This window comes from Neovison vison, chromosome 6, assembly GCF_020171115.1.
Source record: "Neovison vison isolate M4711 chromosome 6, ASM_NN_V1, whole genome shotgun sequence".
Classification (NCBI taxonomy): Eukaryota; Metazoa; Chordata; class Mammalia; order Carnivora; family Mustelidae; genus Neogale; species Neogale vison.
This window is the reverse complement of record NC_058096.1, coordinates 122773049-122795072: the sequence shown is the minus strand read 5'-3', so window position 1 is coordinate 122795072 and position 22024 is coordinate 122773049. Positions and strand designations below refer to the sequence as shown.

Genomic DNA, 22024 nt, shown 5'->3' with positions numbered 1-22024 from the left:
TATATATTTTATGATCCAACAGTATGACAATCTTAAAAAGGTAAAATTAGAGATAGTAAAAAGATCAGTGGCTGGCCAGGGGTTTGGAGGGGCAGGAAGGAATTAACATGTGGAGCACAGGAGGATTTTTTTTTTAAGATTTTATTTATTTATTTGACAGAGAGAGATCACAAGTAGACAGAGAGGCAGGCAGAGAGAAAGAGAGAGAGAGAAGCAGGCTCCATGCTGAGCAGAGAGCCTGATGTGGGGCTCGATCCCAGGACCCTGGGATCATGACCTGAGCTGAAGGCAGCAGCTTAACCCAGTGAGCCATCCAGGCGCCCCCACAGGAGGATTTTTTAACGGAGTGAAACTATTCTGTATGCTACATCATGGTGGTTACATGACATTCCCATGTCAAAATCGATAGAATTATGTAAGACAAAGAGTGAACTTTAAACTATGAACTTTAGTTAATAATGTATTGATATTTGCTCATCAGCTGCAAAAAAGGTCCCACACTAACGCAAGATGTTAATAAAAAGAGAGATTGCTGGGTGCTGGGAAGATGGGGGTAAGTATATGAAAGCATATATCTGTTCAATTTTTTCTATACACCTAAAATTACTAAAAATAAAGAAGTGTGTGTGTGTGTGTGTGTGTGTACACATATTTTCAAATTTGGCTTTTAAAAAAAGTAGAAAATCCTGACAGCCCATTACCATACAGAAAATATTAAGAAGTTGTTAATTTTTTCTTGAACTAAGTATACTTTTTCAGCCCAGACAGTTTTACAGGGAAACACTTTTGGAATTTTCAATGAATGGATACTTCCCATGCTAGATAATCTACACGGAATATAGAAATGGGATGCTTCCTAGCTAATTTTTAAAAACTAGCATGATTCATATATATACAATGGAATATCACTCAATCATAAAAAAGATGTGATCTCACCATCCGTGACAACATGAATGGACCTAGACAGCATCATGTTAAGTGAAATAAGTCAGAGAAAGATAAATACCATATGAGTTCACTTGTATGTGGAATCTAAAACAAAAGAAATGAACAAACAAAAAGCAGAAACAGACCCACAAATACAGAGGAAAAACTGATCATTGCCAGAGAAGGAGGGATGGAAGGAGGTGGGCAAAATGGAAGGGGAGTAGGAGATACAGGCTTCCAGTTATGGAATGAATAATTCATGGGAATAAAAGGTATAACATAGAGAATATAGTCAATGGCATTATAACAGTGTTGTATGGCAACAGATGGTGGCCAGTAGTAAGTACAGCATGGCATATAGAGTTGTTGAATCACTATGTTGTACACCTGAAACTAATGTAACATTTACGTCCAAGTAAAAACAAAAACAAAACAAACAAACAAAAAAACTAGCAAAATCCACTTAACTAAGGTTTTAAAAAGTCTCTAGTTTAACTATGATTATCTTTGTTATTACTACTTCTCTTTCTCCATATTTATTAGTATAAATAATAGTAATAGTAATAAATAATAGTAGCCAAAGCTACTATTTACAAACACAAAAGTGCTAGAATACAGGCTATTTTCAAGGGAGCTTCCTCGGGTCTTTGAAGAAAAAGAGGGTCAAAACCACAGTGGGCCATCAAGTGCTGGTCCAAAAGAAAGGCCTCTAGAACTAAGAGCCACAGAGCCAGAACAGCCTTTCCAGAGGCCAACATGAGCCAGTGTTTAGAACATTTTCTGCAGTCTCTCCAAGATCTTCTAACTGAGGCTAATTAGCAAGAGAATGTGGCTGAGTACCAGCTGCAGCTGTTTAGGGCAGAGGCACCCAGCAGCCTGCATCAACAGCTGAAACAGCTCCTGATAGATGATGTATGAATCTATCACGAAGCTGGTCTCTCTGAGTTATATTTAAATGCAGCCATCAAATAAAATCCTCATTAATCAGGATTCCCTAAGGGAGAAGTAAAGTCTAAATTATGAGATTTGAATTTTGGATGAAAATATCTGCTTATACTTGTCCTGCAGAGCACGGGGCAACTTTCCTCTACATTAGCAAAAATTGATTACATTCCCCTACATTAGCAAAAACCCCAGAAGGATCCAGAATATACTGAACACCCATACTGAAAACCCAAGAAAAGATAATTCCTCTGAATTTCTTGGCACCCATAGATCAAAAGTCATGGGTGTCTCCTCTGGGAAGTACAGGTATTCCTGCTCATGCTTCTCTCTCTCTCTCTTTTTTTTTTTTTTTCTTAGTAGAACCTGCGTACCTGACGATTGCACCTGTAGCAGATGGGAACTGGTGTCCCATCTATGCTGAGGACAGTGGGATTGTTCCTCTGTGAAATATTTTGGATCTGTTCTGGTATCCCAAGGAGGCCAGTATGATATGACATAGATTTCAGACCATTTGTCTCTATATCTTTGTCAGTAGTCATTCTTCACACAACTTCACACAAATTGATTCCTAGCAACAGATACCAGAGATGGCTCTCTATAGGAATCAGGACTTTTGTTCTGACTTTCCTCCTGGGAATGTTGGCACTCTTGACAAGGCACCAGACCCTGGGGAGAGCTGGCTTTAGGAAAACTGAGAACAGATCTGATGACTTTTGTTTCATCACCTGTACTCCTTAAAACTTGGATTGTTCAGCAATGCTTAATATGTATTTTCTCTTCCTACTCCAGGCTTTGGTCTCCACAGGTCAATCTTGCATATCATCTATCTTTTTTTTTTTTTAAGATTTTATTTATTTATTTGACAGAGATCACAAGCAGGAGAGATGCAGGCAGAGAGAGAGAGGAGGAAGCAGGCTCCCCACTGAAGCAGAGAGCCCAATGCAGGGCTCGATCCCAGGACCCCGGGACCATGACCTGAGCCGAAAGCAGAGGCTTTAACCCACTGAGCCACCCAGGCGCCCCTTATCTATCTTTGAGGATGGAAGAGATTGAGATTTGGGACCTGTTCTATGTGTGGAGCTGCAGGTGCCTCCTTCCTCCTGCTGGATGAGCTCTGAGATGGGGAGTAAGGATGGAAGGTTGAGTCTTGGAAGGGTTATAAGTATAGAATGTGCTGGTGTTCCTCGTTCTAGTCTTCTCAGAGACACCAGAGATGCCTGAGGGATGCAGAAGCTTGCCAGTTTCTTTTCCTACAAAGGTTAACGTCCCAATGTCTATCTTTCAGCTCTAGCTAAACATCTTCAACCAGTCCCAGTTTGCCTAAATGTGGGCAGGAATAAGCAAGAACCCTGCAGGAGCTCTGGCACATGGAAGAGCAGAAGAGATAAAGAGACCAACCATTCTTACCCTGGAGATGGAAAGGTTGTCTCCCAGCCATAGTCTGGCTGGAAGCTGCTCTTTGGATAGCTGAGGAAGGAATCACTATTAAAACTTCCACTGTGTCGGCAGGATCTAGAGATACTAGAGCTATTTGACTCAAAGGCCTGAATAGTCCAGGCTCCTGAAGAATTGATTGAGTATTTTAACTTTAAGAGTATTCCCCCACTGAATCAGCAGACTGGGTACTTCAGGGAATATGTGGTGCCAGGCAGAAAACCTTGAAAGACATGGTAAGCAAAGGGTGGGGAATGGCTCAACGTGGGCTTGTTCTCTCCAAGGTATGAAGTAAGGTATTTTGTGGAGGAGGAGCAGCATTCATGCCACAAGAAGTCAGATAACATTTCTGTATGAATTGTTATTGAGCATTTACAAATATTTGAGGAAGTCATATGGGGGGAAATGGTGACTTTTTTCTCCACCTAGAGCCAAGGGCATGAGGAATCTGAAATCAAGTGTGGAAAATTCCTAGGAGGTATAACCACAAAGCTCTTATTCAACACTCATTCAACAAATATTTACTAAGTACAGACCATGTGCCAGGCAGGAACGGATGTGGCTTATTTTTGATCTAGGATCTAGGAATACATTTCAGGTCTCTAAGCAAGCTTTGTGACGTGGATTTCTCCAGGTCATCAGTTTGAAGAATCTTATCATGTATTTTAGTGGATGTCATTTGGAGAACCCCCCAATGCTATAAAATTTCCTCAGGATACAGCTATACTTAATGAATTATGTTAACACAAAGAGGTCACTGGAACTTGAGTTACATATCAAACTGATATCTCTGATATGTTTCCTAGGTACTTCCAAGGACTCTATCACTAAAACATCACCAAGATTAACAAAATCACCCCTCCGTTGCAGATATAACTAATAAATGTGAAGCTTTTCATATACAGCAATATCATAAGAAAATTTATGGACCTCCTAATTATCTCTAAATTGTCCTAGGTATGTCCTACTCAATAAACTCCCCCTTGATTTTTTAATCAGATTTCTTAACAATTCATGGATTTCATCCATTTACTACTTAACAGTACTAAGCACCCTGTTCAGGAGTGTGTATTCAATCTGGAACCCAAATCAAATTATTAAGAAGTTTTGTATAAATAGCAATTAAGAGCTTCCCTTCTGATCCCTGAAAGAAATGTAGCCCTAGCCTCTGTCTTCTGCCTTATTTCTCTCAGCCCTCAAGATTACCAATCTTCTCATTCACTTTCCTTGCATACATTTTAATTAGGCCAATGGACAAAAGAAATACAGACTGATTAATATGAATGCAGGATTTGGCTGCATAATTTATAGACGCAGTAATAAGACATCTCACAGGACTCCCATGGGGACACAGGTGTTGAGTCTCTGTTCCCTGAGAGACTCTTTTCCATTAAGATATTGACTTCCTCTTTATGCCTGTGTAGAGCTGAGAGTTGCACATTCTAGAGAGAGCTTGCCCAAACTCTCTTCTATGTGTTGTGTGGGCATTCTATGAAACTAACTTACTCATTCTATATTTATTACTTTAGTTTTAATTTAATTTAATTTTTATTAATCTTTCTATTCTGCTTATTGTTTTTTCTTGAGACTGTATTACATGAACACCCAGAGCACTTAACTTGGATCTCCTAATGTGTGCTAAATAAATCTAGACTCAACAAATTGTTACTGAGTGCCTCCTTCATAGTAAGTTGGTTGGATACTTGGTATTTTTATATTCCCTCTACCTAGAATACTGCATTTCTACTCCAACTGGTCAGTTCATTCTTCAGTTCACTTCAAGGGGCTTCTTCTGGTCATCTCGAAGACTAAGTTAGTGATCTCAGGTTCACATCACTCCCTGCAAAATGATCATCCTCATACTTTAAATCATTTACTTGTTTAATGTTATCTCTACACAAGCTCCATTACCAGATACTGTATCTGTCTTTTGCATTTAGCACATCCTCTTTTATATCATAAATGCTTAAAGATATTCATTGAATAAACAGCTGCATCTTAGGGTTAAACATCTGATGTAATAGACATTTAGCCAAATGCTGAGAACTCCATTATTTAACAGTTACTAATTGAGCACTTCAAAGTGCATAATGCATAGTTGAGAGACTAAAAAAAATATACGAGGCATCATTCTATAAGCTCTCAAGAGGGTTTCCATAAAGTGGATGGGCCATTCTCATGCACAGCTGGCTTTTGAATGTCCTCGTTTTTAATGTCCAGCTTCCAAAAGGAGAAAAAGAAAAAATAAGAGGAGGGTAAAAAGGGGTGCCAACCCTTTAAGTCCCCGGTAAGTCACTTCAACCAGAGGGGGAGTGACTTGCAAAAATGGGAGTAAGTACAACAACAATAACCATTCTGTTTTTGTCTGCACCTCTGCAGCAATCATTGACCAAAGCACAGATCACCAGTATTTGGAGGACAGGGTCCTTCTTGCTCACCCTGACTCAGACTAATTGTATGCAACCTGCTCCAGAAACATGTAAAGCCACCTACCAGGGTGCTAGGGTGTCAGGGTGGGGAGCGGAAGTGGAGGGAAAGGCAGCTGCTCCTTGTACTTAGAGCTGAAATTGACTAAAATTTACTGCAATTTATCTTCCAGACCTCCTCTTAGAAGTTAAGAAACTTCCATAGACTCAGGAGTTCCAAGATAGTTACATGACACATATTATGCCAGTGCAATTTTTGTCTAGGTGAGTGGACAGATTCCGGGTGCTTACTACTCCAACATCTTTGAATCTTCGCTATATAATTTATTCTTATGGTACAATTAGTTCATAAGATTCCTGAAAACTTAATAATCAGCTTCGGTAAAAACCAGTAAGAGAAGGCTTCAGCAAACTACTATTTATTTCTCCTGATGTTTACCATATTAGTATTGAAACATAATAAAAAAGAATAAACAATTATTATTAAATATTATTAATATAAATATATCATTAAATAAAATATTAAAATATGTATTTAATGATGCATTTAAAAGTATAATAATAAATTATACTTTTGTTAACATAAAAATATTTTTATGAATATAAGTATGTTTTCCCAGTGAAAGTTTTGAAGAAAAGAGGGGTACTTTTTTACATTTTTGCAAAGCTCTTTAAAATTTGGCTTAAGAGAAGAAATTGGGGGACGCCTGGGTGGCGCAGTTGGTTGGACGACTGCCTTCGGCTCAGGGCGTGATCCTGGAGTCCCGGGATCGAGTCCCACATCGGGCTCCCAGCTCCATGGGGAGTCTGCTTCGCTCTCTGACCTTCTCCTCGCTCGTGCTCTCTCTCACTGTCTCTCTCTCGCAAATAAATAAATAAAATCTTTAAAAAAAAAAAAAAGAGAAGAAATTGGATTCTTATATCTGCTTCTGTATTCAATCTGTTGCGATATGCTGTTTTGTTCAAAGCATTTGAAGAAAATACAGCCTCAAGTCATTAGAAAATAGAGGTACATTTTAAATAGCCTTTCAGAAAATTGTGGATATTCTTCTTTCTATACCAAAACTCAACAAGTAGTAGTTTCTCAACCCTGGCTGCAAATTAGAATCACTTGAAGGGCTTTTAAAAAACGCTGATGGTTGGTACTCACCCTAGGGTAATTAAATTAGAGGTGGGCCACAACAATTGAATTTTTAAAAGCAGCCTAGGTCAGCACTTCTTAAAATTTAATGTAAATATGAATTACCTAAGGATTTTATTCAAATGCAGATTTTAGGTGGGGGGAGTCAATATAGCATTTGATCTTGGATGGAATGGTTGTTACTTTAAATTACTAAGTTTTGGAGTAGTTTGTGATATAGTAATGAATGACATTGAAATTGATAGCTAGATATGGGATACTGCCATGAGAAAAACCAACAATATGTGGCACTAGCTTTGTGACCAGGCAGCAGTGATAGGCTGGAAAAATTGCAAGGAGACTAGAAAACTGGCAACTTATATTATAGTAGTAAAATTATTTATTTAGAAACCTATCACCTTCAAAAATTTGGTAGAGTGAAAATTTATCTGACAAACTTTTGAATTTAGATAAATGAATTCACCTAAATAAGACTTTCAGGAAAAAATATCCTACAAAGTTAGGATATAAGAAAATAATGAACTAAGGAAAGAATATGTCAGTTTATAAGCATAATTTAAAGGGAGTTTAGAGGGGCCAAGACAGGTTTAAAAAACATTTCTCATCTCCCACCTACACTTTTGGTAAAAAATTCTCAAAGTCAAAACCTAGATGATTTATTTACATTTAGCATATTATTGATATAGTTAGGTTTAAATCTATTACTTTGCTAGTTATTTAATGATTCTATTTTAACTGCCCTATCTTGTAAGTTATACCTCTTCTTCTATTGTTCCTGTAGCTGCTTTAGGGTTTGTAGTGCATATACACAACTTATCATAGTCAAACTAAAAATAATATTATCTCTCTTCATGTATAATTTTAAAACCTTAACAATTATATTTCCTTCAACTTTTTTTGGCCTACTACTATCCCACAATTTACTTCCACATAAGTTACAACACAAATACATGTTATGCCCGAGTTTTCACGTCTGAGAGACCACCAAGGAGCTAACACCAATGTAATCACACGAGGGTTTATTTGACAAGCTTAAGCTTGGGCCCAAGTATACCCGATACAGCGGAGTACGGACTTGGACCCAAACTAGATTACAGAGTTTTTAAAGGCAGAGTAGGGGTGGACTCAGCGGTGGATGAGGACAAAGGGGATATTCAGAAGGGCTATCAGGGTGAAGAAGACTGTCAAGATATTGGAGGCCTGGTTATTATCAAGCCAAGGCCGTTTTTCCCTCTAATGAGGCACTAACATGAAGACAGTTGGGAGTTTCCTGGTGGAAATTCCTTGATAGGGATTCCTCCTATCAAGCGTCCTTGTTAGTGAGATTTAGCACTGGGACATTTGTAAACTGAGGGAGACTCCTGTCTTGCAGGATTGTGATTTCTACAAGTTAACTATTTGTTCACATATACTACCGAGGGGAGGGGAGCGGGTAGAGAGGGGGTGCAAGGTGCCAGCTTTTGCTTTGTCAAGATGGCTGTACTTATGTCAGGGCTAGACTCGAGGTGGATACAGCTTTGTTTTTCTTGGCCTCCACACACTGTTACTGGAGTGCCTGGGTTAGCTTTTGATCCTGGGGTCCATGGGATCAAGTCCCAGGTCAGGCTCCCTGCTCAGCCAGAAGTCTGCTTCTCCCTCTGCCCCTCCCCTCCCCACTCTTGCTATTTCTTTCAAATAAAATAAAATAAAATCTTTAAAAAATACATTGTTACTAATTTGACAATTTTACTTTGATTAAAAATAAACATTTTATATTTTACTTTTATTTTTACTATTGTCCTCATTCTTTATTTCTTTGAGATCTAATTTCTATTTTCTATCTTATTCCTTCTGTCTGAAGAACTTCCTTTAGCATTTCTTATAGTATAGGTCCAGTGCCAATGAATATAATCAGCTTTGTTTTTCTGGAAAGAAAAATCTTTACTTTGTCTTCAGTTTTTGAAAGATATTCTTGATGTATATGGAATCCTCAGCTGATAATTTTTTTTCAGCATTCTAAAGATGTTATTCCATTGTATTCTGCCTTACATTATTTTTGATAAGTTTTTGAAAGTCTTAAATTTGTTCCTTGGCACATCATTTTTCTTTCCTCTGTATTTTTTTGTTGTTGTTGTTTTCATGATTTTCTCTTTATTTTTGATTTGAAGCAATGTGAAGTGTGTTTTAAAATTGTTATATAATTTCCTGCTATTTATCCTGCTTGAGTTCTCTGGGATTGGATCTGTAGTTTCATTAATTTGAAAAAAATTCTTGGCCATTTTTACTTCAACTATTTCTGCCTTATTTCTCTTTCTTCTATTCCTGGTACTCTAGTCATCTATGTCATAGTATTTGATATTGTTTCATGTTTCTTGAAGGCTCTCTTCTCTTCCTTCCCCAATCCCTTCTTTATTCTTTTTCTTTTGTCTTCTTGTTTCTGTTTGGAAATTTACTATTGATCCATTGTCAAATTCCTCTTTTCTTTTCTTTTTTTTTTTTTAAAGATTTTATTTATTTGACAGAGAGAGAGAAATCACAAGTAGGCAGAGAGGCAGGCAGAGAGAGAGAGAGGAGGAAGCAGGCTCTCTGTGGAGCAGAGAGCCAGATGTGGGGCTTGATCCCAGGACCCTGGGATCATGACCTGAGCTGAAGGCAGAGGCTTTAACCCACTGAGCCACCCAGGCGCCCCAAATTCCTCTTTTCTTTGCTCAGTTCTGGTCTGCTAATGAACTTCTCAAAGGAATTCTTAACTGCTAATACTGTCCTTTTTCTAACATTTCCACTGATCTTTCTTTTTAAAATCATTTCTAACTCTGTGAATCTCCCCGTCTATGGATATTGTCAACTTTTGAGTTATATCTTTTAACATATTAACAGTAGTTTTTTTTTTTTAAGATTTTATTTACTTATTTGACAGACAGAGATCACAAGTAGGCAGAGAGGTAGGCAGAGAGAGAGGAGGAAGCAGGCTCCCTGCTGAGCAGAGAGCCTGACGTGGGGCTCAATCCCAGGATCCTGGGATCATGACCAGAGCCAAAGACAGAGGCTTTAACCCACTGAGCCATCCAGGCGCCCCTTAACAGTAGTTTTTGAGGTCTTTCTGTGATTTCCAATGTTTAAGTCATCTCTGAATCTTTATCTCTTAAAAAAAGGTTATTTTCTACCCTAGTGTTTTTGTGTGCCCCAATTTTTGATTTAATGTCAGACATGCATAAAATAGAAAAGACTAAGGTAGATACTACTTATGCCTGGATAAGAATACAACTCTTCTTAGATCAGACAGTAAGTGTGGGGATGTTTTATAATGAGGAATTTGCCTCATGTTGTGGGGTGGGGCTTCTAAACCCTTGGAATTTCCTGAGTGATATAAGTATTTTGTTTTCTGTTAGGCCACTGGACCACAAATGAGTTTATGCTAAAGACTCAGAATAGGGGGCAAATCATGTCAGAAAGATCAACTATGTGATTAGAGGGTTGATGCTTTGAGCCACATATCAGCCTGACCTCCCAACCTTTTAGGAGGTGAGGGAGGGCTGGAGATGAATTTCAGTCACCTGGTCAATGATTCAGACAATCACCCTATTTAATGAAACCACAGTAAGAACTCAGAATATTAGACTTCTGAGGAAGATGGTGGAGTAGGAGGACCCTAAACTTGCCTTGTCCCACAAATACAACTAAGTAATACTATTCATATTAATGTAAATAACCCAGAAAATAACCCAAAGACTGGCAGAACAAACTCCACAACTAAATATAGAGAAGAGGCCACATCAAAGTGGGTAGGAAGGGTGGAGATATGGTGAAGAGCTAAACCCAGTGGGTCCACCACAGGAGGAAGGGAACTATGGGTACACAGAAGGTAAAAAACAGACTATCACACAAAGGAGTCTGCGCAAGGAAGAAAATCCTCATAGCATTTGGCTTTAAAAATTAGAAAGGCTGGGCGCCTGGGTGGCTCAGTGGGTTAAGCTGCTGCCTTCGGCTCAGGTCATGATCTCAGGGTCCAGGGATCGAGTCCAGCATCGGGCTCTCTGCTCAGCAGGGAGCCTGCTTCCCTCTCTCTCTCTGCCTACCTCTCCATCTACTTGTGATTTCTCTCTGTCAAATAAATACATAAAATCTTTAAAAAAAAAATTAGAAAGGCTGAATTTCATGAGTTCTTACAACCAGTGAGACATAAAGCCTGGACCGTTAAGAAATCAGCTCCCTTCTGGGAGAGCCCAGAGGGCGATAGGAAGCTGAGTCCCCACCTTTAAAACAGCCCATGGGGATAGCATAGAAACAGCCTTTGAAAAACACTCTGGGGCATATGGGAGATACTTATTGATCTCAGACTTTACTGAGGAACTTAGCCAGGAACAAACCAGCTGGCAGGCACCATTTCCCTCACCCAACTACCCCACCAGTGTAACCACATGGTCACCTGCAGGAACCAGCATTTTTTTTTTTTTTAATCTTCAATATACCACAGACTTAAAATTATTTTTTAATTGCTTTAAAAAAATTGTTTTTGTTTAATGATTTAATTATTTTTTAAATTGCTGTTACCTTGTGTTTAGAGTGGGATCTGGGAAGCTTGAAGGTTTTTCAGTGTTCTAACTCCACCCTCTACTTTTAGCTATCCCTGTATGCCTTTGCCACAGAGGTTTCTCTCCATGCTGGTGATAAACTGCCATTCTTATTACCAAATAATAAACACTTATTATTTGGTGCTAGGCTAGTTTTTGGGACATGGGTATTGTATTGTCTTGATCTAGCCTAAATCTTAAGCAGATTTCTTCTTCCTGTGATTGAAGGTGGGGCTTTGTCAGGATTCCTATTCTTCTATCCCATGGCAGTCATTATCTGTGGTGGTCTTTGGCAGGCAAGTTTCCTCCCCAGCATTAGCAGATATCTGCTTTTTATTGTGTAGGATTTCTGGGACTATGATGATTTCTTGTCAGTCTTTCAGGAGAGGAATTTTGTTTCCATCCCTCCTGTAGCATGTGTCTGTGGCTAGAGTGTTTCCTATTCCATCCTCAGAAACAGACAGTTTTTATTTCTCTTTCTTCCTTAAATGCAGTGTAATTTTCTCTGGGCCTTGAGGTTAAGAGGGCTTACTGCCCTGCTCTAGGGGCCCAAGGCTTTTAAGAGAAGGGTTTGGGAAAGCAGGCAGGCCTTGATCATGTCACCCAGTACCAGCCTATCACATTTGCCAGCACCTCAAATGGTGTCTCTTCAGCCCCGCTACCCTGCTTAACTGATTTCTTATCCAGCTACCTTTGTCTCCTGTGCTCTACTAAAGATGAAATAGCTGAGACATCTGAGTGACTCAGTTGGTTAAGTGGCTGCCTTTGGCTCAGGTCATGATCCCAGGGTCCTGGGATCAAGTCCCACATCGAGTTCCTTACTCAGTGAGGAGCCTGCTTTTTCTTCTTCCTCCACCTGCTGCTCCCTTGCTTATGCTCTCTCTGACAAATAAATAAATAAAATCTTAAAAAAAAAAAAGATTTCATTTCACAGATACTGAGTCCATCTCAATTTACTTGGCTGTTTTGAGGCCTCAACTATGAGACAGGCTGAGGAAAAATTATTTTTGTAGATTATCTGGCATTTTTTTTTAACATGGGAACAACATTTTCATGTAGCTTTCTACATTCTCAGTGAAACCAGAACTTCCATCTGATTATCAGAGATGAATTATAGACATTTCTTTCCCAACTATTAATAATAACTACATTAGGATACTAACTAGAATTTTACTAAACTCAATTTTGAAGGACTGGACATTATACTACTTGGTCTTCCCATCCAGAAATACTGGTACTTTCACTCATTTATTAAAAAAAGTACCCTCCAGGTTCCTTACAGTATTGAGTCCATGACTTGTTAATTGTATTTAACTTAAAATCCACATTGTTACAAACACAAATAAAAGTAGCTTCTGAAAAAAAAAAGCAGCAACTTCTGGTATTAAAACACAATTAAAGATGGAGCACCTGGGTGGCTCACTTGGTTAAGCAGCTGCCTTTGGCTCGAGTCATGATCCCACGGTCCTGGGATTGAGCCCAGAATTGGGCTCCCTGCTCATTAGGAAGCCTATTTCTTCCTCTCCTGCTTCTCCTGCTTGTGTTCCCTCTCTTGCTATCTCTCTCTCTGTCAAATAAATAAATAAAATCTTTAAAAAAAATTAAAGATAAATAGGAAAAATCAGAAAGTATTAGGTTGGAACCAAATAACTATGTAGGTACCTAGGATCATAACAGAAGTTAAACATTGTATTTAGCTTTGAGATTTACAGGAGATAAAACAAAGGGAACCAATGAGTTATATAATTTTCACAGTTAACAGAATTTTATCTGAAGGACTTTTTTCTTGGGCTGAATCCTAGGTTTTTAAAAAAAATGTAGTTCTTTTATAAATAAGAAGATATACAATGAGTTCAACGACTGTTTGATGGGAAATAGTGAAGTACCCTTCTTTTCCTTCTCTCCCCTTAATAAAGGCTCAGAGAACCCTTCTTATATTAGTAGAACAATATGAATTCCAGTAACAAATATGAAAAGTTGAAGTAACCCTGACAAGTTTTTCAAAATAATTGTTGAAAATATTTATTTAGAAAACAACTTTAGTAGGAAAACAGCAAAAACAAAACAAATACCCCATTTCATATAAGCAATAGAATGCCACGCTGAGGTTAGTTCCACAACAAAAGCCACACTAATTTGTATGTGTGGCCAGGAATGGTCATGTAGAAAAAGGAAAAGAGAACTGAAATAGTGGTAGAAGACAACTCTTTGCTTACTGCCTGCAAATCTTATTTGGAGAGGATTCTCTGGAAAACCATGAGTTAGGATAGTTCTAGTCTACTAGTATGCCAGAGGCAGAACCAATATAATCTCCTGTGATAAAGGATTTGTGGCATTTCTCTGGGTAGCTCCCTAAGGGGGTTTGGTTCCACCAATGAATAAAGTTCCTAATTCTATACTAAACTCATCCTTTGGGACATCAATCTCATCTCCTGCTTCTTCCCCAAGCTTCTTCCACCAAGGTGCTTGTATATGCTTCAGGGTGGTGAGATGGACCTGCTTGGCCTTGGCTGCCACAGGCCTGGATCTACTGAGGAAGAGCTCAGGTTCTTTCCCTTCTGCTTCCTTCAGACTTGGTGCCTCTGTAGTGAACAGAAAATAAAAAGGTGAGTAGAAGAGCTCTGTACCATACATGTAGGAAACTATAGAATTGGAACTCTGCTAGAGTAGGCAGGGACAGGGTTTCAACTCTGAATCTATTATCATTGCTAGCTATAGATAGCATTTGACTATTCACAAGTTGTAGGTGTGGCTGGCAGCAAATGTCCACCCCCCCATAATGCTTAAAAGAAAATTTAAAAAGATGTAGGGTTTTTTTCAGATAATTTAAAGAACATGAATTTTTAACATATAGCAGAACCCCACTGCATATATGGGAAGCTCAGTTACAGCCACCTATCTACTGAAAAATACAAAATTTGAAATTACCATTATTTAGTACCATTACTAAATAGAGGACTCTGGCCTTCTCGCCTCCATATATACTAAAAGTGTTTCACAGGTGGACTGAAGCATTGTGGCTTCATGGATGAGATCTCTCCCTGAATGTACCTGTGGTTGTGAGGAGATTAACTTTTGCAAAAATTATAAAATGGCACAGTAACTACTGTCATCATCTACTTCTAAAATATGATCAAAAGATTTTAAGACTACACAACAGAATCGGGCTAGTAGGGCTCAGCATCTTTACTGTTGTCTGAGTTGATACCTATGAAGGACAGCAAGGCTGGGAGAAGCAGTCAAAAGTTTATGAAATCTGCGTTATTTGAAAAGATCATGTGCTGGCATGTTCTGGATCTAGAAATTTCTGAAGACAAGAGATAGGCTAAAAAACCATTAAATGATATTTTCCTTCTGAAGATTTTGGATGTCACAAAATCTTCCACAGGTTGTTCATTTTAGGAAACAAAAATGGAATGAGCACATACTCATTAACTGTTCAATGTTGGTGCTGATCTGAGCCATCAGAGCCTCCCTGTGCTGCTGGGCTCTCTCTTCTAGGGCCCTGCCCATAAGGTAGTGTTGCAGTTGTTCTTGAGCTTGGGAATGGAGCTCTCTGCTGGTCACATCTGACATCTGAGAGCTCTGAAAACAAAGACAAAAAAATTATCACAGAGCATACACACACATATGTTTTGCCCAACTATTTAGTCGAGATCCAAGAATGCTTAGCTGTCTCTCACCCTATCCATTGAATCTCACAATTGATTTCTACGTTGTACTCTTGTGCAAGCATTAAATAGTCTTTTAAAAGCAGATTTACATGAAAATTCAGGGGGTAGTTTCTTCCTGGTATGATCCTACACCTCACTTCCTCACACATTGGAATTCTGGGAGAAGAGTTAAGACTGAGAGATCATAGTGAAAGCTACAAATGGTTCAGTAAAGATACTGGCCTGGAACAGGAGTAACAAGGCCAATCTCTTGTTTCAGAACCCACCTGACAGGCTATGTTACTTTTTATCTCACCCCCACTCCTAAACTTATTTAAACCATAATGTTACGATTGCTTCTGGTTTCAGAGAACAAGGGACAGAATAGCCAAAGGACCACTGTCCTTTGGCCACACAGTTACTTTAATGGGAAATTAATTTAGACAAAAATAAGAAAATTTTAACTCTGAAACTGATAAACCTTCTGACATCACATCTTCTCAAATATTCCATGGCTCTGGTCTGGGATGGAGTCCCATTCCAGGTAACATCTCACTTTTCAGCCACAGAATCTTAAACAGCAGCACCTGAGTATGACTAAAGCAGTACTTCTTTTTTAAACAGGAGAATGCATCAAAATCATAAATAATGCATTTAAAAAAGAGAGAGCTCAAAGACCTAAATGTAAAAGATAAAACTATAAAACTCTTAGAAGAAAAGATAAGAGAAAAGCTTCATGACATTAGGTTTGGCCATTTCTTGAATATGACAATGAAGGCACAGATACAACAAAAGGAAAACAGACAAATTGAAATACATTCAAAATTTAAAAATTCTGTGCATCAAAGGATACTGTGAAAAAAAAAAAAAAGGATACTGTGAATAGAGTAAAAGGATAACACACAATGGGAGAAAATCTTTGCAAATCCCATATCTGAAAAAGATTAATATCCAGAATATATAGATAACTCCTAAAACTCCGTAATCAAAAAACCCAAACAACCTGATTTAAAAAAAAAAGGAACTTTAATAGACATTTCTCCGAAGAAGGTAATATACTATATGTAAACTAAGTTGAATGTAAATTAAAAAAGAAGATACTCAAAAGGCTAATAAAAGATGCTCAAAATCACTAATCATTAGGGAAATACAAATCCATTCACAATGATATAACACTACACAGCCAGCCCTTAGGATGTGAAAATAACAAAAGGCGAGGAGGTGGAAAAATTAGAACCCCTGTGTGCTGCTTGAAGTAAAGTGGTTCAGTGCTTTGGAAAATAGTATGGAGGCTCCTCAAAAAACCGGAAATAGAATTACTATATGATTTAGCAATTCCACTTCTTGGTATATGGCCCCCCAAATTTGAACAGTGACATGAATAGATATTTGTATATCCGTATTCAAGGCAACATTATTCACACAGCCAAAAGGTGGAAGCAACCCAAGTATCCATCAGTAGATGAATGGATAAACAAAATGGTGTATATACTTACAATGGAGTTATTATCCAAACTTAAAAAATTCTAACATACGATGTGGATGAAACTTGAGGACATCAGACTAAATGAAATAAGTCAGTCACAAAAGGATAAATAATGTCTGATTTCACTCATATGAGATACTCAGCATAGTCTAATTTATAAATACAGAAAGGAGAACAGCGGTTTCCTAGAGTTGGTGGGCGGGAAGAATGGGAAATTAGTGGTTAATGGGTATGAATTTCAGTTTTGCAAAGTGAAAAACGTTTTGAAGATGAATGGTGGTGATGGTTGCACACCAATGTAAAATTCCAGGGAACTACACACTTAAAATGATTAAAATAGTAATTTTTATGTTTTATATATTTTACAATTAAAATAAATAAATTCAAAGAACAGAACATGAGGCCACACCAAACTTACTGATTCAGAATTTCTTGATGTACATGTGTGTGGCCTGAGTATGTTATTTTTATAAAAGGGATTAGATTTATAACTCTAACATTTCTAAAGCAATACCATCTTCTCTATAGACCTTAGAAACCAATGATCCATTTGTTGGGAAAAAGGCCCTTCCCCCGACATTTAGGTTAAATAAAAAATTTTAACATATAGCTTTATTGAGGTAAAACTGAAACAGAATAAACTATAATTATCAAAACTGTACAACTTGATAAGCTTTGACCTATGTAAACATTTGTGCAATTACCACAATCAGGATAATGAACATCTACCACCACCAGAAGTCTCACTGCCCTTTTTTTTTTCTCATTTATTTATTTTCAGCATAACAGTATCATTATTTTTTCACCACACCTAGTGCTCCATGCAATCTGTGCCCTCTATAATACCCACCACCTGGTTCCCCGACCTCCCACCCCCGCCCCCGCCACTTCAAACCCCTCAGATTGTTTTTCAGAGTCCATAGTCTCTCATGATTCACCTCCCCTTCCAATTTACCCCAACCCCCTTCTCTCTAACTCCCCATGTCCTCCATGCTTTTTGTTATGCTCCACAAATAAGTGAAACCATATGATAATTGACTCTCTCTGCTTGACTTATTTCACTCAGCATAATCTCTTCCAGTCCCGTCCATGTTGCTACAAAAGTTGGGTACTCGTCCTTTCTGATGAAGGCATAATACTCCATAGTGTATATGGACCACATCTTCCTTATCCATTCACTGCCCTTTTATAATCCTTCAGTCCTCATTCTCCCATCTCCAAACAACCACTGACTTTCTGTTACTCTATAGATTAGTTTATATTCTTATAGTTCATATAAATTAAATAATACAAGTATATATTGCCTGGTTTCTTTCATGTAGCATAATTACCTTGAGATTCATCTATGTTGCTGTGTTTATCAGTGATTCATTCCTTTATATTGTGGGTTAGTATTCCATTGCACGGATATACCACAACTTGTTTATCTATCTTTTGATGGATGCTTGGGTTATTTCTAGTTTTTGGCTATGAGCATTCATGTACAAATGCTTAGATGGTCATGTATTTCTTTTCCTCATGGATAAATACTTAAGACTGGGATAGCTGAAACACATGACAGATATATGCTTAACTTTTTAAGAAGCTGGCGAACTGGGACACCTGGGTGGCTCAGTTGGTTGGACGACTGCCTTCGGCTCAGGTCGTGATCCCGGAGTCCCGGGATCGAGTCCCACATCAGGCTCCCAGCTCCATGGGGAGTCTGCTTCGCTCTCTGACCTTCTCCTTGCTCATGCTCTCTCTCACTGTCTATCTCTCAAATAAATAAATAAATAAAATATTTAAAAAAAAAAAGAAGCTGGCGAACTGTTTCCAAAGGGGCTGCACCATTTTACATTCCCATCAGCAGTATATAAGAGAACTATAGTTCCTCCACACACTTGCTAACCTTTGATATGGCCAACTTTTTAGACATCTTAACAGCTGGAGAAGGTTCTTACTGTGGTTTAAGTTTTTATTTCCTTTATTGACCAATGATGTATCTTTTCACATATTTGCCACATCTTTCGGTGAAGCATCTGTTCAAATCTTTTACTCATTAAAAAAATTGCTTTGCTTTATTTTTTTATTGCTGAGTTTTGAGAATGTGTTCTATATTCTGGATTCTAGTCCTTTACCAGATACATGCTTGGCAAATATATTTTCCCCAATATTTTTTTAAATTGTATTACCATGTCTTTTGAAGTTAAAAATTTTGATGAAATCCAATTTATCAATTTTTCATTTATAGATTATGCTATTGTTATATTTAATTTCTGCCCAAAGGCCATGATGTTTCTCTAATGTTTTCTTCTAAAATTTATAGATTATGCTATTGTTGTATTTTATTTCTGCCCAATCAAAGGTCATGATGTTTCTCTAATGTTTTCTTCTAAAAGTTTTATATAATTTTACATTTGCCATTGAAGTCCATGATCCATTTTAAGTTTTATATATAATGCAATATGGAGATCCCAGTTCATTTTTTTTAACATATGGATATCCAGTTTCTCCACACATTAACTGTGTACCTCTGTCAATAATCAGTTGGCCAGGGGCACCTGAGTGGCTCAGTGGGTTAAGCCACTGCCTTCAGCTCAGGTTATGATCCCAGGGTCCTGGGATCGAGCCCCGCATCGGGCTCTCTGCTCAGCAGGGGGCCTGCTTCCTCCCCTCTCTCTGCCTGCTTGTCATCTCTCTCTGTCAAATAAATAAATAAAAAATCTTAAAAAAAAAAATCAGTTGGCCATGTATGTGGGTTTACATTTGGATTGGATTTTGTTTCACTGATATATTTTTTTTAAATCTTCACATCAGTATCACTGTTTTGCCTACTATAGCTGTATAGCTAATGAAATCAGGTAGTGGTAGCCTTCAATTTTGTTCTTTTTTGTAATCATTTTACCTTTTCTAGGTCCTTTGCATTTCCATACAAATTTTATACTGTGTCAATTTCTACTAAAACAAAACAAAACAGAACAAAAAACAAACTGCTGGGTATTTACCCCAAAGACATAAATGTAGTAATCCAAAGGGGCACCTGCAACCCAATGTTTATAGCGGCAATGTCCACAATAGCTAAACTATGGAAAGAACCCAGATGTCCATCTACAGATGAATGGATAAAGAAGATGTGGTGTATATATACACAACTGAATATTATGCAACGCAAAATAAATCAATCAGAGAAAGACAATTATCATGTGATCTCACTGATATGTGCAATTTGAGAAACAAGGCAGAGGATCATAGGGGAAAAGAGAAAAAGATAAAATAAGACAAAACCAGAAAGGAAGACAAAGAGACTCTTAATCTCAGGAAATGAACTGAAGGTTGTTGGAGTGGAGGAGGGTGGAAGGGGTGGGGGGCTGGGTGATAGACACTGGGGAGGGTATGTGTTGTAGTGAGTGCTGTGTGTTGTGTAAGAGTGATGAACCACAGACCTGTACCCCTGAAATAAGTAATACATTATATGTTAATAATAATAAAAAAAGACAGACAGAAAAAAAAAAAACCTGCTGGGATTTTGATTGTACTGGATGATATCCTGTCTTGTTCCTGATTTTAGGAAAGAAGCATCCAGTCTTTTATCATTATCAGCTGTAGATATTTTTTTGACATGGAGGAAGTTTCCTTCTATTCTTACTTTGCTGAGATTTATTTGCATGTATTTACATGATATTGTTTTTCTTAGTCTGTTGATATGGTGAATTACATTAACTGATTTTCAAAGGTTAAAATAGTTCTGTATCCCTGAGATAAACCCATGATGTATTAACTTTTTAATATATTACTAATTCAACTTACTATAATTTTGTTTAAAATTCTTTCATCTAGGCATGAAAAATATTATTCTGAAATTCTTTGCTTGTCATGTTTCTGGTTATGGTGTCAGAGTAAGGCTGGTCTTATAAAATGAGCTGAGAAGTATTTCCTCTCCTTCAATTTGATAGATTTTATATAAAATTGGCATTATTTCCTCCTTAAATTCACCATAGAAGCAATCTAGTCCTGGAGTTGTTCCTGAGAGAGGTTTTTTTTTTGTTTTGTTTTGTTTTTTTTAAAGATTTTATTTATTTATTTGTCAGAGAGAGAGGGAGAGAGAGCAAGCACAGGCAGAGGCAGAGGGAGAAGCAGGCTCCCCGCCGAGCAAGGAGCCCGACGTGGGACTCGATCCCAGGACGCTGGGATCATGACCTGAGCCGAAGGCAGCTGCCCAACCAACTGAGCCACCCAGGCGTCCCCTGAGAGAGGTTTTTAACAATTTGTTACCTTTGTAGATACGGGGCTATTCATTTTATCTCTTTTTTCTTGGGTAAGCTTAGGTACTTCTATCTTTAAAGGAATTTATTTCATGAGATGTATCAAGTTTATTGGCATATAAAGTTATTATAATATTCCCTTATTATCCATGAACACCTGTAGTGTCTACAAGGAAGTCACCATTCTTATCCCTGACAGTGGTAATTTGTATCTCTTCTTTCTCCTGATTAGTCTGGCTACAGGTTTATCAATTTTATTGATCCTCTTAAATAACTAAGTTTTACTAATTTTTTCTATTGTCTTTATTTCCTATTTTGTTAATTTTACTCTAATCTTTATTATTTCCTTTCTTCTATTTACTTTGGGTTTAGCTTGTTCTTTTACTAATTACTTATCACCTGAGGTCTTTGATTTGAGCCGCCTTTTTTTTTTTTTTTTTTTTCCCAATTTATTTATTTTCAGAAAAACAGTATTCATTATTTTTTCACCACACCCAGTGCTCCATGCAAGCTGTGCCCTCTATAATACCCACCACCTGGTACCCCAACCTCCCACACCCCCGCCACTTCAAACCCCTCAGACTGTTTTTCAGAGTCCATAGTCTCTCATGGTTCACCTCCCCTTCCAATTTACCCAAATTCCCTACTACTCTCTAACGCCCCTTGTCCTCCATGCTATTGGTTATGCTCCACAAATGAGTGAAACCATATGATAATTGACTCTCTCTGCTTGACTGATTTCACTCAGCATAATCTCTTCCAGTCCCGTCCATGTTGCTACAAAAGTTGGATATTCGTCCTTTCTGATGGAGGCATAATACTCCATAGTGTATATGGACCACATCTTCCTTATCCATTCATCCGTTGAAGGGCATCTTGGTTCTTTCCATAGTTTGGCGACTGTGGCCATTGCTGCTATAAACATTGGGGTACAGATGGCCCTTCTTTTCACGACATCTGTATCTTTGGGGTAAATACCCAGGAGTGCAATTGCAGGGTCGTAGGGAAGCTCTATTTTTAATTTCTTGAGGAATCTCCACACTGTTCTCCAAAGAGGCTGCACCAACTTGCATTCCCACCAACAGTGTAAGAGGGTTCCCCTTTCTCCACATCCTCTCCAACACATGTTGTTTCCTGTTTTGTTAATTTTGGCCATTCTAACTGGTGTAAGGTGATATCTCAATGTGGTTTTAATTTGAATCTCCCTGAGGGCTAATGATG

General features: G+C 38.0%; 1 protein-coding gene across 2 annotated transcripts in view; it reads right to left on the bottom strand.

The window, feature by feature from the left end:
- Positions 1-13429: 13429 nt before the first annotated feature.
- The window catches only part of IQCB1 (IQ motif containing B1), a 64840-nt gene continuing 56245 nt past the window's right edge, over positions 13430-22024 (bottom strand). For both annotated transcript variants that reach the window (XM_044252240.1, XM_044252241.1), the window contains 2 exons: positions 14852-15008; positions 13430-14005 (listed from right to left, as the gene is read on the bottom strand). In XM_044252240.1, coding sequence (XP_044108175.1) covers positions 13776-14005; positions 14852-15008 — 387 coding nt within the window. In that variant the 3' untranslated portion in view covers positions 13430-13775. The remainder of the gene's footprint in view (positions 14006-14851; positions 15009-22024) is intronic.